The 13,356-nt window shown below is 47.5% G+C and overlaps 1 protein-coding gene across 2 annotated transcripts in view; it reads left to right on the top strand.

Moving 5' to 3' along the window:
• ACVR2B (activin A receptor type 2B) overlaps positions 1 to 8,792 on the top strand; it is a 35,365-nt gene extending 26,573 nt beyond the window's left edge. For both annotated transcript variants that reach the window (XM_043442338.1, XM_043442337.1), the window contains exon 11: positions 436 to 8,792. In XM_043442338.1, coding sequence (XP_043298273.1) covers positions 436 to 630 — 195 coding nt within the window. In that variant the 3' untranslated portion in view covers positions 631 to 8,792. The remainder of the gene's footprint in view (positions 1 to 435) is intronic.
• The last annotated feature ends 4,564 nt before the right edge of the window (positions 8,793 to 13,356 follow it).

Below are 13,356 nucleotides of genomic sequence, written 5' to 3'. Positions count from 1 at the left end.
CATCTTGCGGCCTTTCCCGGCTGCACGCAGTTGGTTCCAGCACAGGGTGTCAGGCCAGGTTCCCTGGACTCGGGAGGTTCTGGGGGCCGTGGAGAAAAGGGTGGGATGAAGCCCCCTCTGTCTGCACTGTAACTGCACACTGGACCCCTATGTGACTTGGGGTTTGCCGAAGATTTTGTTGCAGTGTCACTACTCCAAGGCAGGCAGCCCCGTGGGGCCCTGGATTCCCTCGTTGAGTATTGAGGTTCAGTGGCCCTTTCCTGGGGGCTGTGGGGGAGGCCGTGGGCTCAGGATGCTGACTGCTAGCAAGGGAGCTTCCCCCGGACCCCTGTGGACGGGCCTGTGGGCTCTGTCCTCGGGAACACCGTCTGGTTGGCCTGTCCTTGCTGAGGGCCACCAGCAAAGGCATGTGTTTCCTCTCCCACCGGCATGCAGGGCCTGGCCCAGCTCTGCGTGACCATCGAGGAGTGCTGGGACCACGACGCGGAGGCTCGCCTGTCCGCGGGCTGCGTGGAGGAGCGCGTGTCCCTGATTCGGAGGTCGGTCAACGGCACTACCTCGGACTGTCTTGTCTCCCTGGTGACCTCTGTCACCAACGTGGACCTGCCCCCGAAGGAGTCGAGCATCTAAGCCCAGGACGCGAGTGGATCTCCAGACTCAGTATATCTGAAGAGGAAAGGAAAAAAAAAAAACAAAAAAAAAGTTGTGTTTTGTTTTGGAAATCCCATAATACCAACAAACACATAAAATGCAGCTGCTATTTTACCTTGACTTTTTATTATTATTATAATTATTATAATTATTATTATTAATATTATTTTTTGGATTGGATCAGTTTTTACCAGCACATTGCTCTACTGTATCGCAAACAGCGGACATGTCAGCAGGCGTTGAGGTGCTGAGCTGTGAATGCAGAACCAGCGCCATGCTGAAGAGCCTCGGCCGCCTCCCGCCCTCCGGGGTCCATTTTTCCCCGCTTTCTCTTTGTTTGTTGTCTCAGAACCTGTGACACAAAGAAACCCATCCTGTCTTAGGAAACTTAATGCTGCAAACTCTACCTAGAGGAACCTTTGAAGACTGTTACATAAGAACACATCTTCCTCATACGAGGAGTTTCCCTCTGCCCTTGTCCCCCTCCCGCCTCACCTTTTCTGTGTTTTTCTCCCTTTTTAGACAGTGAGTTTAAGAAACAGCAGGCGTGTCTTTTCACGGATTAACGGGTGTTGTCCTGACCGAGGAAAAACTGGGCTGAGGATGAGGATGGTTTGGACTGGAGGGGAGGACGGAGCTGGGGGTGGGTTCTGGAGCAGAGCTACACTGGACTCGGGCACATTCGGAGCAACATCCTTTGCTATGAGACTACTTCTCAGGTAACCCGGAATCGAGGGGAAGGAGCGCCTGGAGGCCGAGCATGAACGGCAAGAGCGGGGTTTGGAGAAAGTCTGAAATCAGGTGTGGCTGTGGCCCATCTGTTTGCCCTGTCCAGTTTTTTTTCCACTCTCTTGGGCTTGGGCATAGGACACAACATTTTTTTCTGCCCTGATTTTAAGGTTTGGCAAGGGTAGAAATCATCACGGTTTAGTGAGTACAGTCTTCATGAGACATTGTACTGTAAATATCTATAATGGGGGAAAAGTTGAAATAGTTTCCTCCTGGAGCAGTTCAGGGAAATGGCCACAGGGGGGCGCCCTGCACAGCCGGGGCGAGAGGATTTCCTGGGTCCGGCCTGGCCAAGGCCTGACTCTCTGGAGAGCCGGAGTCCTGCGGCGCTGGCTCTGCCCTGGGCGGTGACATTACTGTCCTTTAATGTAGCTCGTGGACACAGCTTTCTCCAGACCCCCTTACAAGAGGTGCATATTCGAAAAAACCGTTTCTCTGTTTTGCCATAACCTTGCTCTCGTCAGTCAAATGTTCCTAATGCTGCTGTTTCAACCTTTTGAGTTTTTTTTTTAATTTATGAAACATGCAAATTAAAAAAAAACAAAACAAAACACACACATCCACACAAACGCTTTGCTATGTGGCTTCCGAGGTTTAAATTTTGAAAAGTAAAAGAATTAAAACTTCACGACCACAGACCACCTCAAACCAGAAATACCTCAGAATTTTCTACTTGTGTAAGTTTTATTATATATTTTATTAGTTGTGTTGTCTCGTAGTAAGTATATTTTAATGTAAGTTGGCTTTTATGACAAGAAAGTTTAAAAGAAATAGAGAAAAAGAAAAAAAGTTGTGAGTCTTCTAGGGAGTGCTCCCGTTTTTCGTTGATAACGTCCCCTTGTAAATAATTGTCATCCACTGTAGGTTGGCTGTCTGGGCCGAGTCTGGGCATTCATCACTCTTATTTGTGAAGGCGTTTCCTTCCCATTGCTTTAGACCATTTTATTTGGAAAACTGGATCTCTTCACCTTGAGGGTAGGCGAGTTGGTGGGCGATGGGGAGAGGTTGACTGGAGTGAGAAGGGGGGCGCCTGCTCCTGAGTTTTTTGGAGGTTCCGCTGTTTCCCTTGACTTGAGAGGTCATTGTTCAGAATGACAGGCGACCCCACTTTAACCTGGGAAAACTGTGGCCTTTAGACCCCCATGAGGTAATTTTACTTGAGACTTAATTTCTTAAGCAAATCCGCGGTGGCGAGAGGGGAACTGACCGGCAGGCCTCTGGAGCCTCGCTGCGCGGGCCGCCCTGTGACGGCCGGGCCGGGTGGCGGGGGCTCTGGGCCCCCCAGGCTGCGTCCTGCTCTGCATGTTTGGACACGGAGTGCGGTGGGAGGCGAGCTTTGCTTCATGGGTCAAAATGTGAGCTGGCCAGGGTGGCTCCAGGGGCAGGTTTTTGTATTTTTTAGTAAGTTATTTGTCTATCCCTTCTTCCTTTTCTTTTTTAAACTATTTTGTGCTGTGGTATTTTTCTTCCCTCGGAATGATTTTTAACAGCAAAACAGGCCTTACAGCAGTTGCTTTTCTTTTCCACTTATTTCTTTCAGAAGCTTTAAAATATTTATTGAAAAGTGCCATATCTGGTTTCTCCAGCTTTGTCCTTACTTAGGCAGTGCTGGGCATCTCGACTTTTCAACCCTCAGAAGAAACAAATAAACCCCTAAGAAGTGTAGCTGATTTCCGACAGGAATGATCGGATCCCTGATCCTATCCCGCGGGGAACACTAAGCCCCAGCCTCTGTTTGGTTTTAGATTTCCTCTGGGCAGCTTTTCTTTTGTGTGCTGGCTTGATTCCCCTGAGAGCAGTTTTGCCTGCTGTGGGACCTTCAGGGTGGGCCTTGAGGCCGAGGCAGGGACAGGGCCCCTTTGCCGACCCTGTGCCCGGCCACTGTTGCTTCCTTGGGGCCGTGGCACCAGAGTGAGGTGTCGGGAATTGGCCCCCGTGGTGTGTGTCTTGGCAGAGGGCTTCTGGTGGCACACGTGTGCTGTGCCGAGGGTCCCTGACCGTGCTCGTGGCGGGGAGAAGGTGGGCATCTCTCTCCCCACATGCCGCTGGGGCCTGGGGGTGCCTTCTGCCTCTGGTAGTCATGTTTGCCCTCACGTATCCTCTGGGGCGTCAGCAGTCCGGGTCTCCGGCTTGTGCCGATGGGGTTGTGGGGCTCAGCCTGGGCTCATCTCCACAGATGTTTCACGCGCCCTCCATTTCCAGGGAGCTCATATCATGCCTACCTTTTTTTCTCTCTCCCTCCAAGCTCTGTGGAAGACTGGGAGCCGTGGAGCCTGGTCTCATTGTCCCTGCCCCGTTCAGGATAGGAGGGTGGCCAAGTCAGAGGACAGAAGTGGCCCAGGATCCCTGCCCCTTCCCGCCGAGTGTGTCGTCGTCCAGGCAGGCTCCTGGCTGTGGAGAGAGTGTTCTCCTTGGTCACTCGTGGGGAGGTCTCCTGAGCCAGAGAGACCCAGGAGTGAGCAGGGGAGGGAGCAGACACGCGGGGACAGAGGCCACTGGGTCCCAGTGTCCCGCAGAGGATGCTTCATCACAGGCCACGGGAGGGCGTTGGCATGGTCGTTAGCACATCCTGGGGCCGTTGGTCCCTCCCAGGAGTCCTCTGGTTGAATTACTTGGGGTGTGAGGGCCATGGACAGCGCCTGAGGAGGAAGGGAGACTCGGCCCTGTGGCAGTGGGGTATGCGCCGTCAGCCTGGTGTTCAGATGGCCTCCTTGTTCTCTTGGCTCAGGAGGGGCCCCAAGGGGTCAGCCCTGCTGGGGAGGCTTCCTTACGCGTGCCAGCTGCTTCTGACGCAGACTGCATCCTGCCTGGATGGGGCGGCATGTGTCCAGAAGAAGAGGGACCTTGTGTAGCCTCAGACAGCTTCAGGATGCTTGAGCCGCCCACTCTTGCCTTCTCAGCCAAGGGAAAATTTGTCATCTCCAGGCCCCCGAGGTGGTTCTCCCCCTGCCCCGAGGGACCAGGCTGACCCTCCTGTCGTGGCTGGTCCTGTCGCGCCTTAGGGAGCTGAGCAGGGGATCCTGCGGTTCTTCTCTGTCTCCTTTCTCTCCCGCTGGCCGCCTTCTGCTCCTCTTTGGGTGCTGGGGCTGCGTGTGTGATGTTTCCTTCGTGGCGGGCCGAGCCGTGTATCGAGGGTCCACCATATGTTGTGTGTGGCTCAGAGCGCCCCAGCCCGTGGCCCCGGTACTCCGAACCACGAGGCCAGGGAGGGGGCTGTTCCATTGGGGTGGGAGGACTAGACGGCCCTCTTGCAAATGGAATTCTGCGTCTTCGAGAATACAATGTGAAGTTCCCAGCATCTGTTGGCAGTACAAGGATTTCATGTTTTTTTAAAGTAATATAGTGAGCATGCGTACATAAGTTTTTAGAATTGGTACTAGAAGTTAAGGGGCTTCCCAGGTGGCCCAGGCGTAAAGAATCTGCCTGCAGTGCAAGAGACGTGGGTTCAGTCCCTGGGTTGGGAAGATCCCCTGGAGGAGGAAATGGCAACCCACTCCAGGATTCTTGCCTGGAAAATTCCATGGACACAGGAGCCCAGTGGGCTGTAGTCTGTGGGTCACAAAGAGTGGCATGTGATTGAGAACGCATACTAGAAGTTGAACAGCCAGGCGTTATTCCGGAGAACTTGGCTTACTAGAAAAACACCTAAATTGGAAAGCGTTTTCCAGGACTTAACTCAGTTTGTCTGTCCCAGCTATTTCTGAATCTTTGGAGAGGTGGCCAGGCCTGCCTCAGACCACACTCTTCAAGAAGCACAGAGAACTGACTGACTGCCCCCCACCTCCCACCCCATCCCACTGCCTACCCTTTCGGTTCAGGGCAAGCGGCCAAAAAAGAAAAGGAGATGAGGCGGCCTTTCTGGTTACTGGCTGTTTACAAAAGCTGAACTAGTGAAACACGCAGCAGCTAATGTGCTCAGCCTACTAATGATGAGTTTAGGTCTCAAGCAGGAGTTAGGTTTTAGGCAAAGAAACTGGCCCAGTAATTCAGTTGATGAACTATTTGTTTTTCTTCTTAGTCTAGATTTGTAAACAATGAATTCAGGGTTATAGGCATGTTCTTCCTGACAGTTAATTTGCAACCAGCAATCCACCTGTGAATGTATCCCAGACCTTTAGGAGGCTTGGGGAAGTTTTTTTTTTTTTTTTTTTTTTTAAGAGGATTTAGTTTTGTAGCAAAAATAAATGGAAGTTTAAAATGCACCCTTCCCTTGGAAATTAATTCATGTGACTCAGCTACACTTGAAAAACAATTAGTCGGCCCTCCGCATCCATGGGTTCCTCATTCTTGGGTTCATCCAACCTCGAATCAAAAATATTTGGGGGAAAAGAATTACAGAAAGTTCCAAAAATCAAAACTTGAATTTGCCACTTACTGGCAGCTCTTTACATAGTACTTACATTGTCTTTACAATTCTTTACATAGTATTTTATTGTATTAGGTATTATAAGTAATCTGGAGGTGATTTCAAATGTGCGCCATTTTATACAAGAGGTTTCTGCATCAGTGGATTTTGGATCTCCACGCCCCAACCCTCCACATAGAGGGACGACTGCAGTGGGTCCAGGAGAACTACAAATTGCCATCAAGTAGAAGTCCAGATTATCTAGTGGGATATTTTGAATATTCTTGTTTTAAACTCATTTTGCGTTCACTGTAAACTTTGGTTTGGACAGAATTTTGAATTGAAAGGATTTACCACTACTGAAAATTTTTACCAAGCTTTTACATTGTTGTGACGGTATCTTCAGGTGTGAATGAAGCAGGACTTTGTGATGGTCATCCTCATGTATCCCTGTAGTGCCAAAACCAGTGAGATTTTATTTGCTCCTATGGCAGCTCGTAGCGATAAGACAAGTGTTTTTTCCTCATGAATTAAAACGCATATTCTCTAAATGCCAGCATGTGGAGATGGGCTTTGCACTGCCCTTTCCAGGAGTGTCTTTGGATTGTCTGGGGCCTAGGCAATTCTGAGAACTGCTGCAAGCCAACTACAGGACACTAGAGAAATACACACACAGACGTGTGTATATGCAGTGGATTCTACAAACGTGGGCTTTTCTGGACATCCACAGAAAAGCGTTTCCTTCGCTTGCAAAGTTTACATTTTGAAGCTCACAGTTACAAAAAGTAGGACCCATTAGCTCATGTTTTTCAGGCAGATGTGGATGGGTCTTTTTTTTTGCAAATGGAGGAGTCCTGTCTTGAGCCCTGGGAATTTCTGCTGTGGGTTGGGCGCGGGCTCAGTCCTGGATTCTCCCAATCACGTTTGCATTGGAATGTTGTTAGGTAGCATTGTAAATAAAAGAATAGGTTATATAATAGAGATAACGACACTTGAAATTTTACTTTAAGAAATCTATAGCACTACATATATATTTAGTTATATCACCCAACAGATTTCTTCTGCACAGTGTGGAGATTGTTTTATACCACAGATTATTTTTATAAAGTCTAGTGAGTTTGAGTAAGAATGATTTTTTAATCAGAGTCGTGAGCTTTACCTTTCAAGATAAATGTACACTGGAGTGTGAGTGGTGTGGGGCTGTCACGGAGTGCTCCTGCGACTTCTCGTTGATACACTGGCAGATTGCAGTCCACCGATGGGTCTTGTTTGGCCCGAAACTCCACCCGCAGCTGTCTGCATGGGGCAGGCTGCCGGGGAGAGGGGCTGGGAGAGGCCAGAGGATCCTGCAGTGTGCTTGATATACGTGCTTCCTCCTGAGGTTTCTTTTGAACAAAGGGTTCTGAGGTGAATAATTCCTTTGTAAGTTACTCTCATGGGTGTAGTGGTGTGAAGGGTTTCGGGGAACAGAAATGGTACCGGGGTGCAGATTGGGGTGGTTTGGGACTTGAACAAGATTCAGGCAACAAATGTGTAAAACGAGGATTCGGTGATTGGGGAAATCTACCAAACCGAATGATCTCGGACCAAATCATCCAGTTTTCAGGAGAGAAGTTTCCATTCGGGAAGGCAGGGGTGTGGTGTGTGGACCCCGCGATCGGATTAAATGGAGGGCTGCCCGGGTCGCCGTGTTCTCTTAAGGCTGCTGGGAGGCGAGAGGGGCCGGGCTGGCTCGCCGCTGGAGTCTAGCGAGCAACCCTGGAGCCCGCGGAGGAGGCTCAGAACCGTGTACCAGCGGGGCCTCTTCCCCACATCTACAAGGTTTCCCTGCTCTTCCTACAAAGGTCAGCATCACTGCCGCGATGTGGACAGCGGTCTTTATGGTAGCCTTTTGGGTTTTGGGTAGAGAATGGATGGTTACTGGGGTGAGCCTTTCTGATGCAGATGTTTCAGAGGTCAGTCGTGTAGCTAATACTCTGGATCCACAGTTACTGAAGGCCCTCTGGCTTCAGCTGCTGGGTTCCAAGGTGCGCTGGTTGGGACGGTGTTGTCAGGAGAGTCTCTGATGTGTCCTGTTAAGCCTGCTGCGCTTCTCTTCCGTCTGGCTGAGAGGACCGTCTTACGCCACCCCTTTTATACTTGAATGAATTGAGTTCCGGCAGATCCAGGAGCACTCTGGGAATCGACCCTGTTCCCCATCAGAGAACATTTGTCTGCCCTCCAGCCACATGTCTTGGAATGTAATTCTGTTGTGCCTTTGTTTTTGTCACCTGCCTCCCCCCAAAAGCAACTGCTGTAAGCTTTTTTCTACTTGTCTTTTCTACCGGAAGTCCCACCTTTTTCCTTTTTCCCAGCTGTATTGTCTGGATGCAGTTCTGTGCTCCAGGTGCGTTAGAACCAGTTACCTCAGACCTCGTGTTGAACAGTGTCACCATCTGGGTCCTCTCGAAACTGCAGGCTTGCGACACGCACACTCACGCATACACACACACACACGCACACGCACACACACACGCAGGAACCCTGCCGAGTATGGGTACTCGTTTGTTTTAAAGTAAAACCCTTCCCAAGGATTGAAAAACAGGGGCTTCTGGCAAGCTCTTCACGGCCCTGTGGTGGGATGGGTCTTGAGTGTCATCTGAACGGTGCTTCCCGTGTTCCACTCTGAATTCTGCCATTTTCAGTATTCTCGTGTCTAAATAGGCAAAATGATTCAGTTGGTTGGCCTTGTTCACAAATGAGTTCTGAAAATGAGCTCTTTGTAACACTCGTCCAGTAGCTAAAGCTCAAGTGTAGAACATTCCCTTAAATGGCAGGATCGAACCCCCACCATCCACCACAGTGCATTTTGGGAAGATGTCTGTAGCATACGTTGCTGTGAAATTAGGCCTTGCGGGTTATGGCTGTTTGTCATTTGGATGTATTTTAAATAAATATATATATATATATATTTTTAAAGAGCGTTTTTTTTTTTTTTTTAAACCAGTTTAGAAAGTTTAATTAACCAGCAGTCACCACATCTGAATTTGCGTCTCCGGGGCGTAGATGGCAGACCAAGATTAAAGTGGTAACTCAGCCCTATGAGCGTGGGCTGCCTGCCTGGCCAGTCCTGCTGACCGTGGGACAGCAGGGTCAGCGTGTCCCCACTGGGTCCCAGCTCAGCCCTCAGAGTGTTCAGTCTCTACTCTCTGCAGGGGCCGCTGACTTCAGTCCCTGCAAGGACTTCAGCCTAGCTGAGGTTTTCTCAGAGCACTGCCACAAGTTAAGTGTATGTTTCGCCAAATAATTTTTCCATAAGGGAAAAATGCACTCATCGAAATTTTACCAGCAACGATATAGATGAGAGTGGGAAGGATGAGGCAACAGCTGGGGTTTGATTTGGAAAGTGTCCAAGTCATTTTCGAGAGGCCGTCTGAGAGCCAGTGACCATGCAGAGATTCTTAGGAGACCTCATCTGAGAGCCTGACGACCTCCTGGGAGGGGAAGACTTGTTAAGATGCCAGCGTCTTTTTCCTTTCCCCCTCCATTTTTTTTTTTTTAAGAATTCTGTAAAAATGCAAAAGCAAATTGGGTGGTACTTGAGAATTGGGGGGGTGAGGGTTACCGCAGATGAGAAACATACTTGGAGATTTCAGTTCCATACCACAAATCCACACGATGCCATTTTTCAACTGTACAAAAAGAATCTGCTTATGAATTTGACATATTTATGGTAGCATCAAAGGCCAAATTTTCCATGTGTTAACATTTTTCCACATTTGTCCTTGAATCTGAATAACTTCATACAGTACTGTAAATTCAACTTATATTGAGTTTGATGTCAGTTCTTGTGAAAAGAGCTTCTGCATGCAACAGACACAGTTAAAGAACACAGCAGAGTACATTTGCAGGACCAATTTTGGAACCAATAGATGTCACCTCTCATTTGCCATCGTAATATATCAGTTTTACCAGCTCCTTCTAAATGTGTGTATTATTTGTAAGGAAAAGATGGAAAACCCTAAGACTTATCTAATAACTTAGTGGAGAATGTGTGTGTTGGGTTTAGGATGGATAGCAAAGTCTTCTTGAGCTGTGTTATCTAACTTGTATATAAAACTGTAATTAAAAGTTTGGATTCACCTGTTTCTCGCCGTTTACAATGATGAATAATTTGCAAACTCTGGAAATGTGACTAGGATATGATTTCAGACAGTAGAAGTTGAGGAAGCTCTTCAAGTGCTAAAACTAAAGACTTCTTGTTTTTGGCTCAAATTCAATAAGTACTGTGTACCAGGATATGTGAGATGTAAATGTAATAGGTCACTTTTCACCCTTGTAGCTATACAATAAAAATTTTGTAGAACAGAAATAGATTGTACTACTGAATTAACAAAAGTTATACTAAAGTATCATGTTTAAAATATATATATATACACACACACAGAGTTAAGCTTGTTGCTGTTACCCTGTCTGGATTTGAAAAGTGTGTGCTGATTTATATATATATAATATATATTATATATATATAAAATACACCTATATATATGTTAAATACCTGCACACATCTAAAATGGCCTAAAGCAGACATCCATGTAATTACAGTTGCAAAATGAAGACATTTTGGAAAGAAAATTGTATCATAGTTCATTCATTTGCAGTGGATCTTTGTTCCTTTTTACTGTGGTAATTTTAGAAATGAGTGTCAAGTTTGAAATTAGATCTGCTAAGTTGGGGTTTTGCTGCTTAAACTCTGCACTGGGTCCTCAAATAAACCGATGTGAATGTAGTTCCCCCTCCCCCCCGTGTGAAGAAGCAGCCACACCCCAACAGAATAGGAGGAAAAATCTAGAACTATTTCAAGTTTTATCTTTTTGTATATGAAAATAAAATAATAATAATAATAAAACCCTGTGGTCTCTCTTAATCACATGGCAGGGGGGTTCTGTTCTCCCACTTACAGGGCCAACCTGAGCACCTCTGTGAGTTCCTCTTGGGGACACGTGCACTTGTTAATGGCTGGTACCAGGTTGCCAGGGGTCTATGGCTGACTAAGCACAGGTCCAGTTCTGCCCTTCAGAAGCTCAGAACTTAGTTGGAGATACAGTGGGCATCTCCTTCGTGGACCATCTGAATATGTTCCTGCAGAGCAGGGGTGTGTTTTGCAAATCCCCAAGACCTCCTCACGCAACGCTACCCCACAGTCCTATGTGCTTGGCAGACAGCCCTGAGCACTATTTTTGTAAGTGAAGCAGAGAAACCCAGAAGAAACGTTATACTCAGGACTGCTGCGGAATACAAGTGCTGCCATTTCCAAACATGGTTGAGTACCCGGGTCACTTGCTGAGCTTTAAAAAAAAAATAAAAAAGTGATGGAACACCTCGCCAGATGTGAACCAGCAAGTCAGGTCTTTTGTTTTGGAGTTAACCTCACTAGATGCAAACATGGTTCCCTGCTAATAAAATAATTATAGTCTCTTCTACCTAATAAAGCAGGAAAGACTCAGAAATCACCTCACTGCTTTCTGCAGTAAGATAAAAGATTTTTTTTGGCCTGTGACTAGCACTTGCTAAGTGTGGAGAAACAACTGCTTTGAATCCTTCTGGTGGGGTCAGTGCATTTTTATTCACTTTATTATGAAGATTAAATAACTTGCTTGGAACACTTGGGAACAATTTTTGATGAAGGGAGGGGCCGTTTATTTAGGAACCACCTGTTCAGTTTTGGGTCCATTTTGTCCTTTTAAGTGTTAGGAAGTTCACCTTTTATCAGTGAGTGTCCTTAATCATGAGAAGGAGAAGAAGACGAAAGGCTAATAATGTTTTTGAATAAAGACCTTGGTGCTAACAACATTGGAAGTTTGGACTGCAGGGGCCATCTGGTTGCTTTCTCTTCAGCAAAGGAATTTTTTTCAGTTAAAAAAAGAAATGGAAATACAAGCCAGTTCATAAAAGCAGGCTTGCCCATAAGAGCAAGTAGAAGAAGGCTCAGGGGCCATTCAGCCTGCCTGCCCCTCCTTCCCTTACTTCTCAAGCACCCCTATGGAATACTAGAGTTCCCCTGACGACAGTTTTAAAACTACTAGTCCTTCGTTTTGAAGGTAGGCCAACAGGCCCAGAGGAGGCACCCTACCCAGAGTCAGGCAATCTTTACTTCTAATTCTTGACTCTTGGAACCCAGTATGGGGTCCACCATTGTTTCCAAGTGCAGGATGTGGAAGAGAAGTCACCCACCATTCCCCTCTAGTGCTTAGCTCTGCATGGCACTCGGGAGGGCCTTAAGAAATACCTCTTAAGTGAATGTGTATATTTGTTAAATTCTGGTGGAAGCAGCTTTGAAATCTACAGATAACTAGTGCTGCCTGGTTGTATTTGTCTGGACTCTTGACTGCAAATGCCAGACACCACTAAACAAACAGGAGGCTTTGCTGGAAGGATCCTGGGACAAGTGGCCAGCCCAGCTCTGGGTAAAGGCAGGATGTGTCTGGGCTTCTTCAGGGGCCTTGGAAACAGGGGGTCAGCATTACAGACCTTCACCTATGTCTCAGCATCTGATCCCCTTGTGTTCTGTGCAAAACTAGATGCACCTGCTCCTTGACTACTTAGCAGGAAAAAAGGCCTTATTAGGTGCCAGAGTTCCACTTGTCACAGCTTTGCTACCTGGAGAAAGTTCCAGATTCAAAATCTTTAGGAAGGTTCTGGTTGACCTAGCTAAACCAGTTAGTGTCAGAGGCCCAGGGGATGATACAAAATGACTTCATGACAGGTACTTCTGGGAGGAGGCATGGAGTCATGAAACTGTCAAAACAAGGTCTACATTTAAGTTAGCAATGGCTTCCTGCTTGGTGAACTAAGGCCACATGGAATGCTAGAGATTATGCTGTAAAGTGAAGACCTATTTGTGAGTGGGAGTGCATATAATATATCCTTTCTTAGCAAGCATTCAGCAATCTGGATTTTATATAGAAAGTAGAGCTAAAAAATTGCGAATATTAACAGCATTTAACATGCCTCAGGTTCTCAAGACACTTTACATGCTTAATCTCCTTTAATCCTCACAAGAACCCTAGGGTCTAAGAAGTATTACTATTATTAATCTTGTTTCAAAAGAGGAAGCAGGTGGAAAGTGGTTGAGTGGGAATCCAAAACCTTGTTCTGTGATTCAGGGTCGTAAACTACCATCGAGTACTGTCTTGTCCAGAAACTCCTTAGGCGGTGCAAAGCTGCCTTCGGAAGTTATGATTTGTGTACCATGCGACTACAAAGCCACGTGTCATGAACACACCTAATGTGGCGCTGGTTTTAGAATCAGATCTGAGTTGGAATCTCGGTTCTTAGGACCCAACTGTAAGCATGTGCAAGTGGTGTACTCACCTGTTAAGTGGTTCTAAAAGGATTTTATGTGCACATACTGAGCCCTCGCGGCGTCAAGCCCTCACGCATCACCCGGTCCAAGTGGACTGGAGGTGGAGCCTGCGTGCGCCTGGGCTTCCAGGTTTGCCGCCAGAGGGCGCGCGCTTGCGCTCCGGCCTCCGGCGTCCGGGAGAGCCTCCGCGCCGGGCGGCTCGAGGTGGCGCATGCGTGTCTCGGCC

Source organism: Cervus canadensis, chromosome 22 (assembly GCF_019320065.1).
Source record: "Cervus canadensis isolate Bull #8, Minnesota chromosome 22, ASM1932006v1, whole genome shotgun sequence".
NCBI lineage: Eukaryota > Metazoa > Chordata > Mammalia > Artiodactyla > Cervidae > Cervus > Cervus canadensis.
The sequence above is the reverse complement of the archived record's forward strand: the minus strand, read 5'-3'. Positions and strand labels throughout refer to the sequence as shown.